Genomic DNA, 26,169 nt, shown 5'->3' on the forward strand with positions numbered 1-26,169 from the left:
TCCTTCATAAAATACAGCAGATTATGTCTAAATTCTAAATGGCCAACATCCAAAATGGCCAACATTTTTCATATCGCTTGACTCGCTATATCCTACTGAATCTAATGAGACCAATTTGATGATTTTATGACAACCTGTTCAGAAGGTATAAGCAAAAATATGCTGCAGGCACCCTTGAATCATGGTGTCTATGACAAATAATAGGTTTGGTATGAATACACCAAAGTGTTAAAGAGATACACCCTCACGTTTGTTTTGGTGTGCTCTCCATGGAATTCCTTGAAGCGCCATTAAAAAATGGTATGGTTTATCAAAATTCTGTTTTCGTGCAAATCGGACAAACGGCCTAGGACGAGTAAGAAAAAGTAGGTTTTTCAGAAAACTCCAAATAGCCATTGTCCAAAAAGGCAGACATATAAATGTTTCATATTGTTGGACTTGCTAAATTTGCAAACATTTTTCATATCTCGTGACCACTAGGTAGCACTGTGAGAATCGGATATACAGCCTAGGAGGAGTTCGAAAAAGTAGCTTTTTTAGAAAATTAGAAAAGCATAAACATTTTATAAAATGCAATAAAAAGAAGATATACATTTTGTAGGCCTTGGTGCAAGGAATTAGAGAAAAAAAGTATTTAATCTTTAGAAGAACAATAGGGCTCTCAGACTTTCAGTGCTTGGGCCCTAAAAAGCAACTGCACCCACCTTCAGTTGTATTACTTCACCACAAGGAGGTGAATTTCTTGCCAAATCCAGAGATGGCTGTTCCGGTTTCAGCAAAACAGAGGTAAATCAGAAAAATAAGAAATATTTTAGATATTAGGGTTAACATTGATCAGTAAGAGGGAAAGAAGGGGAGAAAAAGTCTATTTAATTTAACGTTTCACATACGAATGATTGGGGTTTACAACAAGATGAGGAAAGAATATGTAATTGGTTGTTCTAAAAGCCATTCATTTTAGTAAGACCCAACTCGTACGATTTCGCCAACTCATAGGCTACTATTCTCATGATTAGGTTGACTAAAAACCAATCCATTGTAATTGACCAAAAATATTATACATCTTGGAAACTCAGCTGTCCATAATCAACAAAACAGAATTACATTTGTATTTTTTTTATCTTAACCCATCTCCACTCACTGCTCACCTTCTCCTAATTTGCCAGCCTGCTCGGCAGCCCCTCCAGGCAAAATTTTAGACAGCATGCTTTCTCCCTCTACACCTGGTTGACCTGCAGCAGCACTGCCTATTCCACCAGGCCTTGGAGCAGCCTTGGAACCTAGAGAATTGCATAAGAGAGTGTTACTTTACAAGTAACCATTTCAAATACAGACTAGTCTCAGTCCACAGACCATACGTCAGATTGCATATTGCACTCCAAAGACTGGAAGCACTTACCAAATTCACAAACTAAAATATGACTGTCAGGAACAAGGAGTGAGGGTGCACCTGTTTTTAGCAAAGTTGTGTTCACAAGGTACTAGACTGGTACAATAACCCCTTCTGAGAAATAACTTATCACTGGATCTGTCCAAGATTGCCAGGTTGTTGGCATTAAATCTTTAAAAGTTACCAAGAGTTTTGTTTTATTCACTCAGAGGTGAGTAAACTAGATATCCATGATCAAAACAGTAACATGTATGGGAGACCTGTGCTAGTTGTCACACAGGGCATTGGTCACAATGGCTATCAGTAGCCTAATGATAAGATTTGGAGTCAAAAGTCTAATTGTGCAGTGTTGGTTTCAAACATCTAGTTCAAAACCTTTTAAAATTAGAATAAGTTTTGTGAATTTTACCCTCCCAAGTAAATTTTCACTATCATATTTTTGTTATAGATCTTATGTAAAAAAGTGATCTTAATCAATACACACTGGCATACATTATTTCAAAGATTTTAACTAAAAGTTTTAAAAATATTCTTAGGACAGTTATTTTTCATGAAAGTCAGGGCATGTTGTCATATTTTTTTAATGTCATAAATGTATACAATTGATCAGTTACAATATTTTTTGGCCAAAACAATGTTTTGATATTTTTGTTACGTTTTTCATTTTTGTTAAATAATTATTTTGTGCCTCATAATGGTTTTACATCCAGAATTTTGTTGAAAATCATAATAGGCTGTCTAATAGAGCATACACTTAAAGTGTGCTGTAGATTTAGTTTTTGGTGGTAGTAATGGGGGGTGAGGGGGAAATATGGTACCTCCATGTTCACATTAAACCTACACCATAGGTTTAATGGCAGGTTCCACTATGACAACTTACCCCTTATAGCCCAAAATCTGGCTACATGAGACTAAATTCATGTTTCTAAGAATTGTATAATAAGTTGGTAGGAAGGTAAATAATTGCTTAGAGCCATTTCTGCAGCTAATGTCATTCTCATGGCAAGAACAGTGTTGTTCAAGTATTTATCAACAAGTACATAAAGAACTATAATGTATATATTAATTAAATAAATACAGTGGGGTAAAAATTATGTAAGATGTTTAAAATGCACATGTGATCAATATTCTAACACTTTTCTAGGTAACATTTTACTAAACACATCCTTGTGTTTTTTTTTTAAATAAAATCGTTGCCTAATTGCTTCAAAAATGTGATGGTTACTGTTGTAACCTCCGTTCCCTGGTGGAGGGAATGAGACGTTTTGTTGAATGTGGTGACACAAGGGGTCTTTCTTGAGAGCCTCAAGAAACCGTGTTATGTGAACTGCTGACACAAGGTGCAAGCAAGCTACTGTGTGCTAGAGCAACTGTATCGGCCGCACGTAACCCTCTCCAACGCCCCCAGAAAAACGTGTCATATACAGACCGTAGGTTCTCAGCACCCCTAAGGGGGGAACAGGTGACATAACTATCATGTGAGAAAGCCGGACAGCCATGGCCTTTTCTCTCTCTATGTTTCTCGTAATGCTATGAAATGCATTGGGGAATGTGATCTTTTCCATTCCTATTCTTTCAGGGGGAAAAGTCCCTGCGGAGACAACATCCTGCCCAGACTGGGGGGAGGTAACATATATGGCCAATACGTCAAATGGGTTGTAAAGCCACACGTGGAAGTGGCGCGGTGGCAGGTCCTACCTGGTGAGGGAGGAGCTCTACAAGCGCAGATGGACTGCCCAAGGGAGACTTGGGTCTGCCAAAAATACATCACAGAGAGTTGCCTGAATAGGGAATTAGGCCTGTGGAGCCCTACCCCAGTACAGAGCACTTGAGGCTCATAGTAGGTCTGGTCACAAATTCCTCAGCTGAATTCACAGGCCAGAAGGCTAGGGAGGAATAACATCCAGGAAGCGAGAGCTTCATGGCTAACCTGGGAGAGAGAGCACACTGGATCACTTTGGTGAAGGGCGCTAAGTGCAAGCAGAACCCGGTCGGCTGTTCCATAGATGTCTGCTTAGGGAGGTGCCGTTGGCCAATGCCCACAAGGATGCCACACTTCTCGTCGAGTGTGCTCGAACCCACAAGGGGGTGGGCATGGCTTGAGTCTGGAAGGCCAAGGAAATGGCGACGACGACCCAGCGGGCAGCCTCAGTTTGGAGACAGCATTCCCTTTCCACCATCCACCGAAGCAGACAAAGAGCTGCTCAGAACATCTACAGCTCTGTGTGCAGTCCAAATAGATACGCAAAGCATGTACCGGACACAGCAACGAAGGCTGGGTCTGCCTCCTCCTGCAGCTTGCTTGCAGGTTCACCACCTGGACCCTGAAGGGGGTCGTAGGAACCTTGGGCACGTAGCTTGGTCCCGGTCTTAGGAAGACGTGAGTATCTGCCGGACCGAACTCCAGGCAAGTGTTGCTGACAGAGAACACTTGTAGGTCCCTAACTGTCTTGATGGAAGCTAGCACAATCAGGAGGGCCGTTTTCAAGGAGAGGGCCTTGAGCTCAACTGAGGCAAGCAGCTTGAAGGGGGGTCTCTGAAGACCCGAAAGGACCAATGAGAGATCCCAGGTGGGGAACAGGCTCGGCCGGGGAGGATTCAGCCTCCGGGCACCTCTAAGGAACCTGATAATCAAGTCATGCTTACCCAAGGACTTGCCATCCACTGCATCATGGTGGGCTGTGATAGCGGCTACATACACCTTCAAGGTGGAAGGGGACAGCCTCCCCTCCAACCTTTCTTGCGGGAATGAAAGCACTGACCGAACTGCGCATCTCTGCGGGTCTTCAGACCGGGAAGAACACCAATTTGTGAACAAGCACCATTTTAGGGTGTAAAGCTGCCTGGTAGAGGGCGCTCTAGCTTGGTTGCCACAGGGTGACACGTACCTGGGAAAGAAGGTCCTTCCTCGTGGGAATTTGGGGCATGAGATCCAAAAACGAAGTCCGACTAGGCCAGTAAGGAGCCACTAAGGTGACTTGTTCCTCGTCCTCCCTGACCATGCAGAGCACAAGTGCATGAAGGCTCACTGGAGGAAATGCGTACTAGCTCAGCCCCCGGGGCCAGCTGTGTGCCAGCGCGTCTGTCCCAAAAGGGGCCTCTGTTAGGGAGTACCAGACGGGCAGTGGGAATTGTCTTGGGAGGCAAAGAGATCTACCTGTGCCATGCCGAACCGGCACCAAATCAGCTGGACCACCTGGGGGGGAGCCTCCACTCTCCACTGAGCGAGACCTATTGCTGCTAGATATGAATGGCTTGCAGCGATCTGAGTCGCTGCTGACTCCAAGGGAGGAGATGTTGTGACATATGACGAGAGTGCATGGCGCCATGGCGATTTACGTACGCTACCGTCGCGGTGCCATCTGAATGGATAAAGACGTGCTTGCCCCGAATCAGCGGGAGAAACCTCCGCAGGGCAAGGAATACCGCCAGCAACTCTAGGCAGTTGATGTACTAACGCAGCTGGGGCCTTGTCCAGGAGCCAGCGACTGTGTGCCCATTGCACACAGTGCCCCAACCCAGTTGAGAGGCATCTGTGGTGACCATGACACATCTGGACACCTGCTGTAGGGGGACTCCAGTCCTCAGAAAACAGAGGTCTGTCCAAGGGTCGAAAGTCTGATGGCACGAAGGGTTGATTAACACACAAGGTATCTGCCTAGGCACCATGCCGATCTCGGGACTCGAGTCTGAAGCCAGTGCTGAAGCGGTCTCATATGCATCAACCCGAGCCATATGCCATATGCCCTAGGAGCCTCTGGAACTGTTTTACTTGATTATTGTGTTAATGGAGTATGCGGATGCCCACTTCCCGTAGCGAGGCAAGGGCTGCTTCTGCTGGCCATCGAACGTGAACCGTAGGAAGGTTGCGTGATGCGGACTGCATCAGATTGGTTTCCAATGTTTTCTGCAGACTGGAGAAAAGACTCAAAGCACTTACCTTGCTCCTGGCAGGGGTCCTGTGAAGACGGCCTCAGAACTCGTCAGCGCCGGCCTGCCGGGGATGGGCAGTCGCCGTCCGGAGGCAAAGTAACTGCGACCGGGGAGCTGGGACTGTGGTTTTTGGTGCCGGAGTGCCATGAGAACGGCGCGCACCGGCTAGATGACCCAGGAAGTGAGGAAATTGCCATTTTATTTACAATGTGGGAAAACAAGGATTTTCCTGCCAGCCCTCCACTGGGGGATGGAGTGGTCTTTGTACCAGCTCCGGAGGGAACGTCTGACTCCCTGGTTCTTCCATCTCAGGAGTGCTTAGGAGCCTTCCGGGTCCTAGAGGAGGTACTCGACTGCGGGGCTGAGACCTGGGCCCGGGTTGAGGCAGAGCTGCCTGTTGCCTAGATGCAGGGGGATGCCCTCGGCGGGGCACGGCATGATGTGCGAGATCGCTTCCGTCTGCCTCCTTACCACCGAAGACTGCTGGGCGAAGTCGTCGATGGTGTCGCTGAAGAGACTGGGGCATTGAGAAAGCGAGCATTGTCAACATTGCGCATCTGGACCATGTTCAGACATAGGGGACGTTCCTGAACCACGAGGGTGGCCATCGCCTGCACCAGTGCCCGCGCTGTGACATTCGTGGCTCTGACAGCGAGGTCAGTGGCAGAGCGCAATTCCTGCAGCATGTTGGGGTCAGGACTACCCAAGTGCAGATCTTTAAGTGCCTTGGCTTGGTGGACTTGCAGGAGAGCCATGGCATGCAGGGCGGAGGTGCCCTGTCCAGCAACGCTGTAGGCTTTCGAAGTCAGTAACGAAGTAATCCTACAGGCCTTGGAGGGGAGAACCGGGTGGGGGGGGGGGCGGAAGTTTCCAGTCCAGCCTTGCACTCATGGCGGCCTGGGAAAACATAGCGGACATCCACATGTCAGCCTTAGACCAGGCGAGTAGACCTGAAGGTGGCAGCCCAGACGAGTCTTTAGCACCAGATGCCACTGTGACGCTCTCCGATGCAGCGGCGCAATCATCATCCAGATCACGGGGTCCGAGTGAGACAACAGACTGTCTGTGAGGCAAGCTGGTCTTACATCAGATCCAGAGTGAAGCAAACGAGCGTGCTGGGGGGGCATGTGGTTTGCCATTGCCATGGGTGTGTACATTGCTCTCCCCAAATCGCCTTCATCGCCAGCCGTGCCGGCCTTAATCCTGTAAGAAGAAGCCACAGTGTGTGTGGGGGTGGGGGGGGGGTGGCTGAAGTGGACGGGAGAAAGCCGCGATCGCAACATTTCCATGGCTATGTTCTCGCAATGAGAACATAAACTAATCATAAATGCTGCGTGATCGCATGTGATCGCATCCCAGACACGCGAGGCAGCACTTATGACCGGCAGGAGCGGAAAGAAAATGACCGCATCCAGGAACTACACAGAGGTAGTCAGACATCTTTAAAAAGACGCACCTTGAAAAGGACGTTCAACGCCAACGGTGTATTGCTCTTTTGTGACTGAAAATACTCTCTTTTAGAGGGGAAAGGTACTTCTGTAAAAGAGTGTATACCTCTAAAAGAAAAGCGATGTCTAAGCGCCCAGGGGCGTGGACTGCGCAGCGTGCAGAGAGGGAGAAAGTCGTTGGTAACATGCCCTAGATCCAACAGCAATGCTCTGATAGAGGTGAGTGGAACAGTAGTGAGACTCAGCTTGCTGCTTCACAACCGCTCGGCTCCGAAGAAACAATCTGGCTGACAGACGCACGCCCGCTTCCCTTTATACCCGTATGTCTGCCAATTTCTCATTGGCCTTTTCTCAAGTTCAGAGGTATGCAAGGCTCTCAAGAAAGACCCCTTGTGACACTACATTCGACACAATTTCGAGTGAGTGACAGAAGGGGAATCTAGTAAAATATGTTTAAAAGACAGTGGAGTCTTGCAGGAATGACTTTAAGAATTGCATAATAGGAAGGTGTTATAATAAATTACAGGCAGCACTACATTGTTACAGAATCCTTTTTTAAAAGATAAATGGTGTAGAATTTGAGAACATTTACCTATTCCTGTGAGCGGGGGTTGTGCGGTTTTGGCAGGGTGAATGGGGACTGCTTTTGCTCCAATAGCAGTGGCAGGCTCTGGCTTAATCTATTGGAGAAAAGACAAGTGGTCAATGTAAAAATTTAAACAATATATCAAAACTCTTTAAAAATGTTTGTTCAGTTAAATGTTATTATATGTAATGTTTGTAAGAGAAATAAATATTACACATGGAAATATGGTGAAACTGTAATGTTTATGTGTGTTTTTGTTCATGTTTTGTATTTAATGTCTTTTCTTTTGAAATTAGGTTCTTGTTTCATGTCATATATTTTGTAGTGTGACTTCCGTCTTGTAATGTGATCCTCGTGTTTCATGAGTTTTGTTCTACTTGGTTTATAGCCATGTCTTTTCATTGGTTCATGTTTGAGTCTTATCTTGTTACACATTTCTGTGTATTTAAGCCCACATTCAGGTATTATTTATGTAATGTTGGTGCAACAGTGTTCATGCTATTGGTCTAGTCAAGTCAAGTCATTGTTTATAGTCAAGTCAAGTTTATTTATGTCAAGTTTAGGTCATGTTCTGGGGGGTATTCCAGAAAACAGGTTATGCGACATAGTTTACTCTATAACCTCAGCTTTCTGTTCCAAAAACTGAGGGAACTTTCAGGGTATGATAGTAGCCATAGCAATTTACTCTCTGAACATAACCTGCTCCGGAGTAGATTATGATCCAGATTTAGTTTATTTCAGGTAGATACAGTCAGGTCCATAAATATTGGTTTAAAACAGGAAGGCCAGATTAGAGGTGCCAAACAACATCTAAAAAAGCCTTCACAGTTCTGGAACAATATCCTAGGGACAGATGAGACAAAGATCAACTTGTACCAGAGTGATGGGAAGAGAAGAGTATGGAGAAGGAAAGGAACTGCTCATGATCCAAAGCATACCACCTCATCAGTGAAGCATGGTGGTGGTAGTGTCATGGCGTATGCATGTATGGCTGCCAATGGAACTGGTTCTCTTGTATTTATTGATGATGTGACTGCTGACAAAAGCAGCAGGATGAATTCTGAAGTGTTTTGGGCAATATTATCTGCTCATATTCAGCCAAATGCTTCAGAACTCATTGGACGGCGCTTCACAGTAGAGATGGACAATGACCCGAAGCATACTGCGAAAGCAACAAGGAGTTTTTTAAGGGAAAGAAGTGGAATGTTAAGCAATGGCTAAGTCAATCACCTGACCTGAATCCGATTGAGCATGCATTTCACTTGCTGATGACAAAACTGAAGGGAAAACGCCCCAAGAACAAGCAGGAAGTGAAGACAGTTGCAGTAGAGGCCTGGCAGAGCATCACCAGGGATGAAACCCAGCGTCTGGTGATGTCTATGCGTTCCAGATTTCAGGCTGTAATTGACTGCAAAGGATTTGCAACCAAGTATTAAAAAGTGAAAGTTTGATTTATGATTGTTAATCTGTCCCATTACTTTTGGTCCCTTAAAAAGTGGGAGGCACATATAATGTTGTAATTCCTACATCGTTCACCTGATTTGGATGTAAATACCCTCAAATTAAAGCTGAAAGTCAGCAGTTAAAGCACATGTTGATCGTTTCATTTCAAATCCATTGTGGTGGTGTATAGAGCCAAAAAGATTAGAATTGTGTCGATGTCCCAATATTTATGGACCTGACTGTATTAGTACGATTTTTCAGAGCCTGAAAAATGTGTACGTATTTCAGAGCCTGTCAGCGCATGCATGCCCTTTTAATAGCGACACAGTGGGCGTAAAAAATCAGATTACGCACAATATTATACTTTTAAAGCAATATATAACAGTTAACTGCAATCTTTACTTTACCTCACAAATATTATTTACTCAGGCATTTCCATTCTCACACCACAGATTTGCATTCAAAAGTGAACAAACTGTGTACATTTTGCTATAACTTTTAATGGAAAGGTTTTAATATTGTTATATTTTTTAATGCAGAACACATTGGAAAGTACCACACACTCTTCACTGTGAAGACAGGGCTTTATGTATTAATATTTAGCCCTTCTAACAAATTATTTTTATTCTATAAATTTCATAGAATAAAATTGTTGTAGCACCCTTATTCTATTTACAGTTACTTCAGTCAATGAATATTAATGTTATATAAATATAAATATATAAAATTACATTTCATAGTACCAATATGTATGTAATGTCTGCCAATTAAAAGCTTAAGAAATTTATCACTTGTTATTCTTCTTCACTAACTAGATAATATGTGATAATTTCACAGACCACAGATATAGAGGTTAGAGATTTTATTTCTTATCACTCTAACTCATGTAGGCTACTGTACATATAAATGCACACATTTTCAGACTTATTCATTGTACTCCCTTTATTATCTGAAAATATAAATGAGACATGCTGTCATTTAGAGTCACCCACAGTGCCCTCATTTAGCTGGTGGTCAGGTGATTCAATGAAAAGATGTATCTTTCTGATGCTCAGCCTCCTCTGCTCCATCAGAAACTGTACATGGTCCAACACTAAATAAAATTTTTGTTTTGCCTTTCATTAGGGACCTTTTACAGCTTCTTATTAACAAGGAAGAGATCTGTTACTTTTCCCTAATGCTGAGATCATGAGCATCTATAATGTATAGTCAGACACATGATCTTCAATTAAAACAACATAATTTCATTCCGTACCAAGCTGCTGGAGGCAGACGGACCCTACTGTACCAACATGACAAGTTTTAATGCCACATCAAATGAGAAAGGAACACACGGCCATGTAACTCCTATCATTGTACACCTCTGTTACAGCAGATCTTCATCTTATAATTAAATAAATGGAAAATGATGACAACTGTGGGAAATTAAAGGTCAGGGCTGGACAGGTAATCTTGCATACCGGGCGGGCTGGTGGGTCGGTTTAGCGATAAGCTAAAATGAGCCGGGGGTCACGTGGGACACCGAGCATGTAGGACGTGTCTCCCTTTTGCTCCGCGAGTTTGTGTTTATTTTAACTTTTTAACACAGTTTCTTTTCACTAATTTGGCCGGTGTACATTTGTGACAATTACTTTGTCAGTTTTGGTGTGTTTCGGGGGAATCTCAATCGACAATGTCGTCTGCACGTGGAAACTCGGCTCGCACAGGTCGTACTAAGGCTTCTCCCTCGACTGAGCCCGCATCTCCACCGAAGGTGTTCACAGACCCAGAGTGTGCGCCTAATTTGGATCACCTTCAGGCTATGTTAGACCAGTTGAAAGGGGACATTTGCGGAAAAATAGACTTGCTGTCTTGCGAGCTTCGAGAGGACATTTCTTCGGTAAGAGAGGAGCTTAGACACGCAATTGAACCGATGCAACAAAAACTTAGCTCTCATGATCAAGCTATCACAGAATTGCAGCGCGCGTGCACTGACCATAGTGACCTGCTAACTTCACTGGATTCAACAGTTTCCACGCTGAAAATCCGAGGTTAAACTGCTGGCCGACAAATGTGAGGACTTGGAGGGTAGAGTGAGGAGGAACAACATATGGCTGGTAGGTGTGCCGGAAGGGGCCGAAGGTGTGCACCCAACCAAATTTATTGCCCAGCTGCTGATGGACTCCCTCGGTCTGGGGGAGTTGCCCCTACTTGATCGTGCGCATCGCACTCTCCGATCCAAGCCCAGTGATGGTAAACCACCCCAACCCTTTGTGATTTGTGTGCACTTTTTTCACGTGAGGAATGACATTTTACTCCGGGCTAGCGAGGCTCCTCTTCTCCATCAAGGCAAGAAACTGTTTCTCTTTTCTGACTACACTTAGTCAGTTGCAAAGAAACGCGCTGCATTCGCGGACGTTATACGTCTGTTACATTCATGTTCTGGAGTGAAGTTTGGATTGAGGTTTCCTGCGACTCTAAAGATCACTCTTCCCGGTGGAGCTACACACACCTTTGAGGACCCAGCCACTGCAATGGACTTTGTCAAGGTGAACTTAAAGTCTGGTGTCTCTTCTGGAGCTACAGTTTGAAAGCGGCTGGCAGTTTGTTTGGTAAACTGGGGGTTAATTTAACCCGGTTTCTGATGTTTAAATTCGTGTCACTTGGACTTGAGTCACTTTTCATATTTTGCTACTGTGTGTGTTTATATATTTATTTTATGCTTTATCACAAACTCGCATGAGCACTACTGGTTTGTGCTGTTAACGGAGTGTGTTAGGATGTTTTTGGTAGATTGTGGGATTTGCACTTATTTGGGAAGACGCTTCAGCTCGTGGGGTGGTGGGTGGGTGGGTGAGGAGTTCTCCCTTTTTCTCTCCTTGTGTGTTTTGTGTTTTGTTTAATCAGGTCACCCATGTTTTAATTTATTTCTGTGACTGTTATACATTCCATGATGCAGTGTACACTAATACTTGACTGGCATGCAGCAGTCTAGGATGCCTCGACAATCATGGCTAGGACTCAAATTTGTTAGCTGGAACTGTAATGGTCTAAATCAGCCTATTAAACGTAGCAAAGTTCTTCACCATCTTCAACAATTAGGAGCCCATATTGTTTTACTTCAAGAAACTCACTTAAAATCTTCCAGCCATATCAGATTAAAGAGGAGGTGGGTCAGTCAAGTTTTCCATTCTAGTTTTAATTGTAAATCTAGGGGTGTTGCAATTTTGATTCACAAATCGGTTCCTTTCGTGTGCTCTAATGTAAAAGCTGACCCCAACGGAAGGTTTGTGTTTGTAACGGGTCAGCTATATAGTAATTCTGTGATTCTGGCTAATGTGTATGGCCAAACTGGGATGATGACAATTGCTTTCCATCAATTGTTCGCCAAATTACCTGACATGTCCACACATCTACTTATTATGGGGGGTGACTTCAAAGGTTGGCTTAATCCGGTATTAGATCGGTCTTCTACTAGACCAGGAGTGCCCTCAAAGTCTTCTAAGACCATTTTATCCATTATGGATGAGTTCTCGGTCTCTGATCCATGGCGCTTTCTTAATCCGTCTGGTAAAATGTATTCTTTTTTCTCTCATGTACATCACTCCTTTTCTCGTATTGATTATTTTCTCCTGGATAACCGCTTTCTCCATTCTGTTCAATCTTGCTCTTATGATACTATTCTAATATCAGATCATGCCCCGACCACACTGGAGTTATTCATACAGGAGCGCGAACGTACGTGCCCCCCCTGGCGTCTCAATACGCGCCTGCTATCTAATGAGGATTTTGTTAAGTTTGTTTCTAATCAAATTGACTTTTTCTTACTACCAACAGTACTCCAGGGATCTCAGCCTCCCTTCTTTGGGAGACTTTGAAAGCATACATTAGAGGTGAAATTATTTCATACAGCAGCTATGAGAATAAACAAAGGATTTGTTTTTTAAAGGAATTGAGGTTACGAATCTCCCAACTGGATAATATCTATGCTTCCTCCCCATCCCCTAACATATATAAGGATCGTCTCTCTCTTCAGGCTGAGTTTGATGTTCTTTCTACTAAAGAGGTTGAGGAGCTCTTATTTAAGGCTAAATATGGTTATTATGAATCTGGGGATAAGGCGACCAAACTTTTGGCCCATCAGCTTCGACAGGCTTCCTCCTCTCAGCAGATTTCACAAATTAATACTCCTTCTGGCGTCACTACCGATCCTAAAAAAATTAATGATCAGTTTAAACGGTTTTACTCTTCTTTATAGACTTCTGAGGTATGGTCTGATCTGTCTGCCCTGGATAGTTCTTTTGACTCACTGGAGTTGGTTAAGGTAGATGCTGATATTGCTGAGCAGTTACAGGGGCCAATCACCATAGATGACCTTAAATGGGCAACATTTTCTATGCAGTCTGGAAAATGTCCAGGCCCGGATGTTTTTCCGACGGAGTTTTACAAGACCTTTTTTGACAAATTAGCACCAGTTTTGATAGAAATGTTCAATGAATCTCTTACTCTTTCTAAATTACCTCAGACTCTAAATCAGGCCTCCATATCATTACTCTTAAAAAAGAATAAGGACCCTCTGTCCTGCTCAAGTTATCGTCCAATTAGTCTTTTATCTGTAGATTTAAAACTTCTGTCCAAATTATTAGCTATGCGACTGGAATCTGTTTTGCCTTTAATAATCTCTCCTGATCAGATAGGTTTTGTCCAGAACAGAGATGGGTTCTTTAATCTCAGACGACTTCTCAATGTTGTTTATAATCCTTCTACGTCAATGGGGCCGGAAGCCGTAATCTCATTAGACGTGGAGAAGGCTTTTGACAGAGTGGAGTGGAACTACCTTTTCTACGCTTTGGAGAAATTTGGTTTTGGCCAGGAGTTCCTTTCTTGGATTAAGTTGCTATATTCATCCCCTGTGGCTTCAGTCAGAACTAATGACACCCATTCAGAGTATTTCCCTTTGCACCGCTCCACTCGTCAGGGCTGTCCTCTGAGTCCTCTTTTATTTGCTGTTGCTATTGAACCTCTGGCTATTGCGCTTCGTTTAGAGCCACGCATCACTGGAATTACAAGATATGGTCTTGAACAGAAGGTCTCCCTCTATGCCGATGATTTATTACTATATGTGTCCAATCTCTCTATCTCAGTTCCAGCTTCTCTTGACATCCTTAGTTCATTTGGTCAGATTTCAGGCTATAAACTAAATTTGGACAAGAGTGAGCTGTTTCCTTTAAATCAAGGTGCCCAGAATGCTGCTCAGGGTTTCCCATTCAAAATTGTTCCATTTGGCTAAATACCTTGGTATCTGGATTTGTGACCGATTTGAAGATTTGTTTGATTATAATTTTGCCCCCTTGTTAGATCAGATACGGATGGACTTTCAATGGTGGTCACTGTTGCCTCTTTCCCTTGTGGCCAGGGTCAATTCGGTTAAGATGAATATCCTTCCCAAATTGTCTTATCTCTTCCAGTTTATACCATCTTTCTCCCTCAGTCTTTTTTTTCACAAATTAGACAAATCAATCACTGAGTTTATCTGGAACAGGAAGGTCCCTCGTTTGCGAAAGGAGCTGTTGCAGAGACCTAAGACCCTTGGGGGCTTGGCCCTTCCTAACTTGGTTTTATTACTGGGCTTCCATCCTTAGAGTAATTCAGCTTTGGATTTCTCTGGAGGGGGCACCAGTTTCTCCTACATGGCTGAGTATGGAGATGTTTTCTGTTAAACCTGCTTAGTTGACTGCTCTCATTCACGCTCCTCTTAGCTTTTCTCCCTCCCTTTTTTGCAATAATATCTTAGTTAAATCCACTTTTAAAATTTGGAAGCAATTTTGACGCTATTTTGGTCTACAGACCTTCTCTTTCCTAGCACCTTTATCAACTAACCCTGTTTTTCACCCTTCCTTAATTGATGGGGCTTTTTCTTTGTGATCTGACTACGGCATCAAGGCATTTAGGGACTTGTATATTGCTGGTATATTTGTATCATTCCAGCAACTCTCCGAGAAATTCCATTTGCCTAGGCAGCAGTTTTTTAGATATCTTCAAGTTCGAAGTTTCATTCGCAATCTTAGCCCCAACATCACAAATCTCCCAGAGGCCTCTCTAATTGACTCCTTTTTAACCCCATTGCCTACCATTAAGGGTGCTATTTCATGTTTATACAATCTTATCTATTCTTTGCAGCTTACCCCGCAGCATAAAATTTAAATCCAATGGGAGGAGGATCTAGGGGAGGGGATCTCGGAGGAGCTGTGGGATGCCATTTTGCGTCGGGTTCACTCCTCTTCAATTTGTGCTAGACATGGTCTGACCCAGTGCAAAATTCTACATCGTACCCATCTCACTCGAGTTAGGCTTTCCAAAATCTATAATGATGTCAATCCCATGTGCATTAGATGTCGTCAGGCTCCAGCTACCCATGCCCATATGTTTTGGTCTTGCCCTTCACTACATAATTTTTGGACGCAGATATTTAATTCTATTTCTGTTTGTACGGGGGTTCATTTTGATCCAACAGCATGTACCGCTTTGTTTGGGGTTTTACCTCCTACTTTGCAGCTTCCTAAATATAAAGCTGACTTTGTAGCCTTTATCTCCTTATTGGCTAGACGTTTGATTTTATTGAGGTGGAAGTCTCCTGCACCGCCTTCTCACTCGTCTTGGATCAGGGACATCCTTCAGTTTGTGAAGTTGGCAAAAGTTAGGTGCTCGATACATGGTTGTGAGTTCTTTCTTGTGTGAATTTGTAGCATGCTGGGATGTTTTTTTATTTATCTCTCTGTAAGCGAACATATTGGGCTTTTATTTAGCAGTGGGTGACCTTTTTTTTTTTTTTTTTTGTTTTTTGTGTTTTTGTTTGGTTCTGTTTATTTATTTATTTATTTTTTATTTTTATTTTTTTCTCCTTTCTTGTTAGTTGTACTTGACACTGTTTTGACTCCCGAATTGTTACCTCTTGATTTTGTTATGTCACTGAAAAAATCAATAAACAAATGTTTAAAAAAAAAAAAAGCTAAAATGAGCCACCATGTTATGCAAAACACACCACAAAACGGTGCTGTGATATGCAGAAAAGGACAGCTAATGGAATTATATTCAGTTCACATGACATACAGTAAAATAAAATTAGCATGCACAGATCATGGTAAATACCATTAAAACTAATCTTAAAATAAAATATATAGTAAACCTACAGCCTATTATCATAATATTAATGTTAATACTTATAATGAAGTTCGGTGCAAACAAATAACTTAACACTCAACCTATTAAACATGAATGTAGGCAAGAGAGGTCTAATATTAATGTTGAATTAAGATTTTATATGTACAGTACAATTTTATAGTTTTATTAATTAAAAAATTAACTCAATGATTCAGTATAATTTCTGTCAAGCAAACTCTCATTCGTAAACCAATTTAGCTCTTATCGCTATTACGAGTTAATTAATTATTCATATTGGCTGCCATGTTGATGGACAAACAAATCATGCATATTCATGTTATTGATTCTTTGTTATATATATGATGTGAAGTCATTTCTAAATATCTGTTTGTTTACTATGTTGTTTTGACAGGAGTGTTTTACAGTAGCTAGCAAAACCTGTAATGTCTATTGTTTGGAATGCATGGCTTATTTGTATGGAATGCATAGCATAGCAGAAGAAAAAGTGGCCGTGAGAAAAAAGTAACACAAAAGTAACGCAAAAGCAAAGTAACTCTTTTCTTTCCATAAAAATAACTTTTTAATCAAGTTTTTTTTTTTAAGGAGTAACACAATATTCTAATGAGTTACTTTTAAAAATAAAGTTACGCAATACTGGTCATGAACCTGTTTTATTGTTCAGTCATGTCAATTTGTGTAAAGATTTAGCATGTGAATGTGGATATGACATTGATAGATATTGGTCTTGCAGGACTAGATCTGCTATGCAACTGCTGCTGCAGAGCAAGTAAGAGATGTGCTACTGCTAGAAAATACACATGCATACTGAGTAAGCATGTGGACATGCTGCTGCTGCTGCTGCTGCTGCACAATGAGAAAAAATGCAAGGCATGCTGCATCAAGCAAAAGCAAAAATCAAGGTTACTGTGAGGCACACATGTTGTAAGGTTTAATGGCAGAAATGTGAAGCTTATAATTTTATAGAACCATTTACATTAATTCTTCTGTTAAAATTTGAGCATTGTTTGAGCTGTAAAGTTGTTTAAATTGTCATTTTATAGTCATTTTAGGGTTTGTTGACATTGCATCGTCATGGCAATGAAGTTGTAAAATTGGTTATAACTTTACACAGAAATGGTTAGGAAGCGATTTTTATCACACTAAAATCACGTTAACACACATATTGTTTACATCTTTTGGCTCTTCTTTTTAAACATTGTGTGTTTTAACATTTACGGATTGGCCCCTACCCATTCCAATGTAAGAGCCTCACTATAACCCAGATTTTTGCTTTTTGTAAAGAAAAGGAGGGAAAAGTCCAAATTATTATTATTTAATATTATGGAACAAATGCTGTCGATTGAGCTTAACATGTATTGAGCCTGGAATATTCCTTTAAGACTGGTTAAAACACCAGAGAGCAGTAATGCACTGGGATAAACTGAACAACCTGGCACTTATTTCAGATATGTTATGGTGATTTTGCCAACTAGAAAACTTGTAAATGTATATATGTATAATTTATTATGTCAGTATGCAGTGTTTTTTGTATTTATTGTATATTTGTGTTCAAAAATAAAAAACAAATTATATTTCCATCTAAAAGATGTTTATATACAGAGTTATTCTATTTACATAGAAAGGAGGGGTGTTTGTACTGAAAGGATTGAAAATTACTTCATTTAACTTCTTTTGGCCCAACTGTTTTTAATTGTGTTCTGTTTATATTGGAGGAACACTCATACTGTTCCTGTACAAAAATGTGTAACCTGTTTTCCAAAATACACGATTACACATTTATTTACATATTTTGTTTGCCACACCTAAAATTTGAGCATTGTTTGAGCTGTAAAGTTGTTTAAATTGTCATTTTATAGTCATTTTAGGGTTTGTTGACATTGCATCGTCATGGCAATGAAGTTGTAAAATTGGTTATAACTTTACACAGAAATGGTTAGTAAGCGATTTTTATCACACTACAATCACGTTAACACATATTGTTTAACAAACATTTTGTTATTAACAAAATGTTTGCATTTTGGGGGAGAATTAGGATTTATGGATTAAAAACTCATTAAACTCAAATTACACCACTGATTTATGTCACGATATGGGTAATCAGGAGAAGGGAGACGGCAGATGCGGATCCAAACGCAGTTTTATTCATATATAGGCCTATGTACACAGATGAAAAGGCACGGGAACAAAAGAAACGTCTTCGAGGGGAAAATAAACTCAAAGTCAAAGGGTGAACACAAGTTGACAAACATCCACGAAGGGGCACGAACACGAATTAATATCAGGGAGCCAGAACAGCAAAACATGAAACGATCCACACAACATTCACAAACAACGACAGACAGCGACTGAACAAACAGACAGGGTTTAAATACATGGACAGCGGAAAACAGGGGCCAATGAACAGATAGAACTCAAACAAGATGACAGGGTAATAAACAGAAACAAATAGCAAACTAACGAGGGACAGGTGAAAGCAATGACGGAAAACACGAACGCTAACAAACAGACTATGGCGTTACATAAGGGACAAAAGTGAAAACTAAGAAATGCACAAAATGACAAAAATGGCAAACAAGAGGGAACAGTGAAACAAGACAGGGTAACTATTACAATATATATATATATATATATATATATATATATATATATATATATATATATATATATATATTGTTACCTTCAATTCAGTTATTCCCTTATTGTTAAATGGTGTCTGTAACCCAATGCTGTAGCTGAATATATATACACTGTCACAGGTATACATTTATGTATACATTTATACATATTTTTAGGCAATTTAAAAGACAAATATTTGTCAAAGTTTAGCCATTTTTTAAACCAGTTGCTCTGAATATTTAGTTCCCCTTCTGTCGCTCTCTCCACGTTGGGTCGGAGAAGCGACACTAGGGGTCTCTCTTGAGCGCCGATATTCACCTCTGACCTATTGAAAAGGGCCAATGAGAGTTGGCAGTCAGTATTTGCATACCCCGCCCCCGCATACAGGTATTTAAGTGGGGCAAATACGGAAGTTTAGTCAGAAAATTTCTTCGGAGCCGATGGTCTGTCTGCAGTTTGCTGCGAGTTTACACACCACTATAAACATTCCTGTTTCCTCTGACGATCTGCATGCTGTTGGATCTTGACGGCGCACAACAGCGGCTTTCTCCTTCACATTGCACGCCGTGCATTGTTGCCCCTGAGCGCTTCGACAGCGCAGACACACACACACACACTGTGTATTTAAAAGAGCAAATTCCTATTAAAAGAGTAATTTCTCTAAAAGAGCAAAACACAGCGGCGTTGAACGTCCTTTTCAGGACGCGTCTTTTTCAAGATGCCCTTCCACCCCTGTGTTGTTCCTGGATGCGGTAGAGTGCTCTCCGCTTCAGACGGCCACAGGCGCTGTCTCGTGTATTTGGGCCGCGATCACACCGAGGCGGCGTTTGTGGATGGTTCATGTTCTCACTGCGAGAACATGACCATGACCACGTTGCGGTCGCGGCTTGCTTTCAACAGAAAGCAAGCCACCCCAGCCGCACCCCGCATTGCTCGTTCTTCCCACGGGATTGAGGACAATGCGGTTGGCGCTGGGGGCGATTTGGGGGCGGCAGCGGGTGCAGTTTCGCCGGGTAGCCCCCCGCGAACCTCCCGTTCCCCGACACGCTCGCTGGTCCCCGTCCACGCTCGCGGCGATAGCGGCTCGCCTCACGGCCTGGCTGTCTATCCTCCCGAGCCCGAAGCAGATGAGCTCCACTCTCACCACCCTCGACGGCGGAGAGCGCCACGGATACGGGGCGATTCCCCAGGTCGATAGGGCAGTTGCGTACCATCTATGCCCCATCCAAGCCTTGTAGGACAGCATCCTTGCTCAACGCGAAGGCCTACAGTGCGGCTGGACGCGCTGCCTCCGCCCTGCATGCGATGGTCCTCCTGCAAGTCCACCAGGCCAAAGCACTCAGAAACATGCACGGGGGTGGACCTGATCCTGATGTGCTGCAGGAACTGTGCTCAGCGACCGACCTCGCCCTGAGAGCGACGAAGGCCACAGCGCAGGCACTCGGACAGGCGATGGCCACCCTAGTGGTCCAGGAACGCCATCTTTGGCTCAATCTGGTCGAGATGCGTGAGGCTGACAAGAACCACCTCCTGGACGCACCTGTCTCTCAGATTGGCCTTTTTGGTGACACCGTCGAGGACTTCGCCCAACAGTTCTCCGCGGTGAAGAAGCAGACGGAGGCCATCTCTCAAGCATCATGCCCCGCCGCAGACCTGCCACTACGGGCCCTGCCCCGTCTGCCCGCCGAGGGCATCCCCCTGCGAAGAAACCAGCTCCTGCTCCGCCTCAACCCGGGCCCAGCTCTCAGCCCCAGCGTCGAGCACCCCGCAGGCGGCGCACGCCCCCTGTCTCACGAACCCCCTCTAGGACCCGGAAGGCTCCCAAGCGTTCCTGAGACAGCCGACCCAGAGCCGAAGACGTTAGCTCCGGAGGTGGTAAGACCGCTCCGTCCCCCGGTGGAGGGCCGGGAGGAGAATCCTTTGTTTTTTCATTTGCCACACCCCCTGACGGGCGCTGTGGTACCCACATTCTCAATAAGAGCTATTTCCTTTGCCTCTGGGTCACCTGGCCCGCAAATGCCGTTCTCACGGCAATCTGCTTTCAGATTACGATAGTCCCGGTACACCGGACGCGGCATTCCGCCTTCCGCCTGCCCACGACTGTCCCCCGGCCGGCCGGTTCAGACGAGTCCACAGGACGCCAGCATCAGACCTCCTCCTCAGTCACGAACCCGCCCCCTGCCGGGTGCGCGGAGCAAGGTAAGTGCTTTGAGTCTATTCTCAGCACCTCAGCCTCAGGCCGTAACGAAGCCGCCCGACGCTGCATTACCTTTTCCTCCCCGCTGCGAGGCCCCGCCGGGTACATCCAAAATACTTGTCCCTTTGGTGCCCCTAGCACAGAGCTGGGAAGCGTGGCTTTCGCTTCCCAACGCATCACGCTGGCTGCACCGGACCATTCGACTCGGTTACGCAATTCAGTTTGCCTGGCTCCCGCCCCCCTTCAGGGGCGTCCGCTTTTCCACAGTACACGGCGAGCATGCCAGTTCCCTGCGCACGGAAATCGCGACCCTCTTGGCCAAGGGCACGGTAGAGCCCGTCCCTCCAACCGAAATGAGGAAGGGTTTCTACAGCCCTTACTTCATTGTACCCAAGAAAGGCGGCGGCCTACGACCAATCCTGGACCTGCGAGTTTTCAATCGGGCCTTGTTAAAACTCCCGTTCAAAATGCTCACGCAGAGAAATATTCTGGCTGGCGTTCAGCATCTAGATTGGTTCGCAGCGGCAGACCTGAAGGACGCGTACTTCCACGTCTCAATTCTGCCACGACACCGACCCTTCTTACAGTTCGCGTTCGACGGCCAGGCGTTTCAGTACAAAGTCCTCCCCTTCGGCCTGTCTCTGTCCCCTCGCGTCTTCACGAAGGTCGCAGAGGCAGCCCGTGCCCCGCTACGAGTAGCCGGCATCTGCATTCTCAACTACCTCGAGGACTGGCTCATCCTAGTACACTCTCGAGAGACCAGGTGCTCCGGCACCTCAGCCGCTTGGGGCTTCAGGTCAACTGGGAAAAGAGCGAGCTCACTCCGGTTCAGAGCATCTCTTTTCTCGGGTTGGAGTTAGACTCAGTCTCAATGACAGCACGTCTCACATGCGAGCGTGCTCAGTCAGTGCTGGACTACCTCGCTTCCTTCAAGCCAGGCACAGTGGTCCCTCTAAAACTTTACCAAAGGCTCCTGGGGCATATGCCTTCCTCCGCGGCGGTCACGCTGCTGGGGTTGATGCATATGAGACCACTCCAGCACTGGCTCCAGACTCGAGTCCCGAGACAAGCATGGCACCACGGCACGCATCGGGTAAGGGTCACCCCCGCCTGCCTCAAAACACTCCGACCCTGGACAGACCTCTGCTTTTTACGGGCAGGAGTGCCCCTGCAGCAGGTGTCCCGAAGCATTCTGGTCACAACTGACGCCTCCCGGTCCGGGTGGGGTGCCGTGTGCAGCGGGCCGTTGGAAAGGGGCCCCGCTGCATTGGCACATCAATTGCCTGGAGTTGCTGACCATCCTTCTTGCTCTCAGGAAGTTCCTCCCGTTAGTTCGGGACAAACATGTCCTCGTGAGATCGGACAGCACCACGGTGGGAGCGTACATAAATCGCCAAGGCGGCGTACGCTCCCGCCACATGTCACAACTCGCCCGCCGTCTCCTCCTATGGAGCCAGCAGCGACTCAAGTCACTCACATCCCCGGCAAGCTCAACGTCGTAGCGGACACGCTATCACGACAACGCCTGCCTGGCGGGGAGTGGAGGCTTCACCCCCAGTCGGTCCAGCTGATTTGGGAACGGTTTGGGAAGGCCCAGGTAGACCTGTTTGCCTCCCAGGAAACCTCCCACTGCCCGCTCTGGTACGCCCTAACAGAGGCTCCCCTCGGGACAGACGCGCTGGCACACAGCTGGCCCTCGGGGCTGCGCAAGTACGCATTTCCCCCAGTGAGCCTTCTTGCACCGGTGCTGTGCAAGGTCAGGGAGGACGAGGAGCAAGTCACGTTAGTGGCCCCCCCACTGGCCCACTCGGACTTGGTTCTCGGAACTCAGGCTTCTCGCGACAGCTCCTCCCTGGCGAATTCCCCTGAGAAAGGACCTCCTCTCTCAGGGACGGGGCACGCTCTGGCACCCGCGCCCAGACCTCTGGAACCTCCACGTCTGGTCCCTGGACAGGATGCGGAAGAGCTAGCCGGCTTACCGGCGACCGTTGTGAATACAATCAACCAAGCCAGAGCCCCCTCTACCAGGCACCTTTATGCCCTAAAGTGGCGTTTGTTCGCAGATATGTGTTCTTCCCGAACTGAAGACCCGCAGAGATGCGCGATCAAGTCAGTGCTCCTGTTCCTACAGGAGAGGCTGGACAGGAGGCTGTCCCTGTCCACCCTCAAGGTGTATGTTGCCGCCATTGCCGCCCACCACGATCCTGTAGACGGCAAGTCTTTGGGTAAGCACGACTTGATCCTCAGGTTCCTGAGAGGCGCCTGGAGGTTGAATCCCTCCTGGCCAGGCCTAGTTCCCTCCTGGGATCTCTCGGTAGTCTTGGCAGGACTCCAGAGACCTCCCTTCGAGCCGCTTGAATCAATTGGACTCAGGGCCCTCTCTCTTAAGACGGCCCTGCTGATCGCGCTCGCCTCTATCAAGAGGGTCGGGGGCCTGCAAGCGTTCTCTGTCAGCGACACTTGCCTGGAGTTCGGTCCGGCAGATACGTCTGTGATCCTAAGACCGCGACCGGGCTATGTGCCCAAGGTTCCTACCACACCCTTCCGAGATCAGGTAGTGAACCTGCAAAGCGCTGCCCCGGGAGGAGGCAGACCCAGCCCTTTTGTTGCTATGTCCAGTGCGCACCCTGCGCATTTACCTGGACCGCACACAGAGCACCAGACGCTCTGAGCAGCTCTTTGTCTGCTTTGGGGGACGGCAGAAAGGGAATGCGTCTCCAAACAGAGGCTCGCCCACTGGGTTGTCGACGGCATCACACTGGCTTATCACACCCAGTCTGTGCCCCTACCCTTGCGGGTCCGAGCTCACTCAACAAGGGGTGTTGCGTCCTCGTGGGCACTGGCCAAGGGCACCTCCCTAGCAGACATCTGTAGAGCCGCGGGTTGGGCAACACCCAACACCTTCGCGAGGTTTTACAACCTCCGCGTCGAGTCGGTTGCATCTCGTGTTTTGTCAGGTCCGAGCCCGTAGAACTCGGTAACACGTAGACCGACCGGCCGGGTGGATCGCTTGCGCCCAGCGCCCTTTTCCTGACGTCAAGGTAAAGTAGTGCACCTTCTTCCCAGGGCGCCCCACTCCGAGTCGGGACCCTGGTCGATTCCTCCCCAGCCCTCCGGGTCCGCGGTTCAGCGGAGGAACTCGCCGACCCAAGCCACTGCGGGTACCCTGATGGCTACCCTGTACTGGTATAGGTGCTCCGCAGGTAAGGCCTCCTGCTCGGACTCCCCCTGTGTGTAATTCCACGGTTCTGTCCCCTTACGAGCGGACCCCCTTGTCTCCCTTAGGCAGTTACAGCTGCCCCGGTCACCATGCTGTAGCAACTCCCCCCTTTCGAGGCTGGATCTTCCACCGCACCATACTTTCCACACGAGCCCTAAGACGGCCGTGTGACGTGTCTACCACTTTTCCTCCCCAAGAAAAAGGGCAGGTGTGGTCTCTGCAGGGTCTGGGTAAGACCCCTTCCCTATATGCGTGTAAGGGCCCCGGCCGTGATTGCTCTATGCGAGAAACATAGAGAGAAAAGAGGCCCAGCCAGGCTGGCCCGTTCCCATGTTGGCAAACATCGCCTTGTTCCCCTCCCAGGGTAACTAGAAGGATTCCGATGTTCTTATGGGGCATTGGGGAAGGGTACGTGCAGCCAGGTACAGACGATGCACGGCACTGGATGAAATCCCTGCCCGCCTCTGTATCGGCGGTTCACGTACACGGTTCAGCGCATGGCAAGATTGGAATGGGTCCCCTAGTGTCGCTTCTCCGACACAACGTGGAGAGAGCGACAGAAGGGGAACGTTTGGTTACGTATGTAACCTCCGTTCCCCGAAGAAGGGAACGACACGTTGTGTCTTTCCTCCGCCATGTCGCTGAACCGAGCCACTGTTGTGGCCGGACCATTTCCAGCTCCTCCATTTCCAAATCCTGACTAAACTTCCGTATTTGCCCCGCTTAAATACCCGTATGCGGGTGCGGGGTATGCAAATACTGACTGCCAACTCTCATTGGCCCTTTTCAATAGGTCAGAGGTGAATATCGGCGCTCAAGAGAGACCCCTAGTGTCGCTTCTCCGACACAACGTGTCGTTCCCTCCCTCGGGGAACGGAGGTTACATACGTAACCAAACGTTTTTGTAATATTGCCGCATGTAGTGCTCAATGTACAGTCATACTGACCATGGCATTACAAAGAGAAGACTTGAAAAACGAATTGAAAAAAGAATCTTGTTATTTGTCATTTATTTTGCAAAAATATCAATAAACTTGAAGCTGTGAGAAAAGTTTTGCATGGGAATAAAAGTTTTTCCAAAACAAACCAAAAAAAATGTATGTTAGGTCTGAAAGGGTAAACTCTTCAGACATGAGGTCAGATGTATAGTGTGTGTGTGTGTGTAATTGTGTGTGTATCAAAATGTTAAGATCTGTGTAATGCTGTTTGTATAATCTGTGTGGTAATTTGGATGTGGTTGTGTTTTGCACTATGGCAGTGTTATAGCCTCACTAATTAATTTAGTGCGTGTGCGTGTGCGTGTGTGTGTGTGTGTTCGGCATTATGTTTTTTTTTGTTTTGATTTTATTTACCCATTGATTTCTATCCTCAAAAACCATCAAAACTTGATGGAATCATTTCAGGATTTCTTTTATTGTTTTATAATTTTTAAAGTAAAAAGAGATAAAGTCACAAAGACCCAGACCACTTTGATGAAATATAAAAATATATCAAATGAAATAAAAAATGTCCGAACTGAACTGCTCAAGAGAATCATTTATGAGAACTAGTTTATTTACATGAACCGTCTGAAATAACTGAGTGAAAAAAATATATTGGAGTTCCTTACTTGAAATATAAGGAATCATTCATTTTAACTGGTTCATCTACATAAACTGTCTGAAAGAACCGATTAACTTAAAAGATTTGATTTTCTCAGTGCTACATAAGAGAGAGAGGGCAGTTTAGGTGAGCATATTTGATACCTCCCTTGACGCCATTGTTGCAAAAAAATATACAGTACCATTCAAAAGTTTAGGGTCACTTACTCATTCTTTATTTATTTATTTATTTATATATTTTCTTCACATTTTACAATAATAGTAAAGTCATCACAACTATGGAATAATATAAATTTAAATATGCAAATTATGTTGTGACTAAAAAAATCCAAAATAAATCAAAACAATTTTATATATTTGCATCTTCAAAGTGGCCACACTTTGCCTAGATTTTGCAGAATTGTACTCTTGGCATTACTTCAAGTCAAGTCAAGTCAAATCAATTTTATTTGTATAGCGCCTTTCACAACACACATCGTTTCAAAGCAGCTTTACAGAAAATCAGGCATTAACAGAAGATACAACTGTAATGTATATAATGTCGATGAGTCATCATTCTGTAATTAGATAAAAT

General features: G+C 45.2%; 1 protein-coding gene across 1 annotated transcript in view; it reads right to left on the reverse strand.

The window, feature by feature from the left end:
- bsna (bassoon presynaptic cytomatrix protein a) overlaps positions 1-26,169 on the reverse strand; it is a 253,160-nt gene that overhangs the window by 34,677 nt on the left and 192,314 nt on the right. Inside the window, exons 9-11 of the mRNA XM_052108105.1 lie at positions 7,364-7,445; positions 1,149-1,280; positions 705-761 (exon numbers count right to left, since the gene is read on the reverse strand). Coding sequence (XP_051964065.1) covers positions 721-761; positions 1,149-1,280; positions 7,364-7,445 — 255 coding nt within the window. The 3' untranslated portion in view covers positions 705-720. The remainder of the gene's footprint in view (positions 1-704; positions 762-1,148; positions 1,281-7,363; positions 7,446-26,169) is intronic.

This window comes from Xyrauchen texanus, chromosome 37 (assembly GCF_025860055.1).
Source record: "Xyrauchen texanus isolate HMW12.3.18 chromosome 37, RBS_HiC_50CHRs, whole genome shotgun sequence".
Taxonomy (NCBI): Eukaryota; Metazoa; Chordata; class Actinopteri; order Cypriniformes; family Catostomidae; genus Xyrauchen; species Xyrauchen texanus.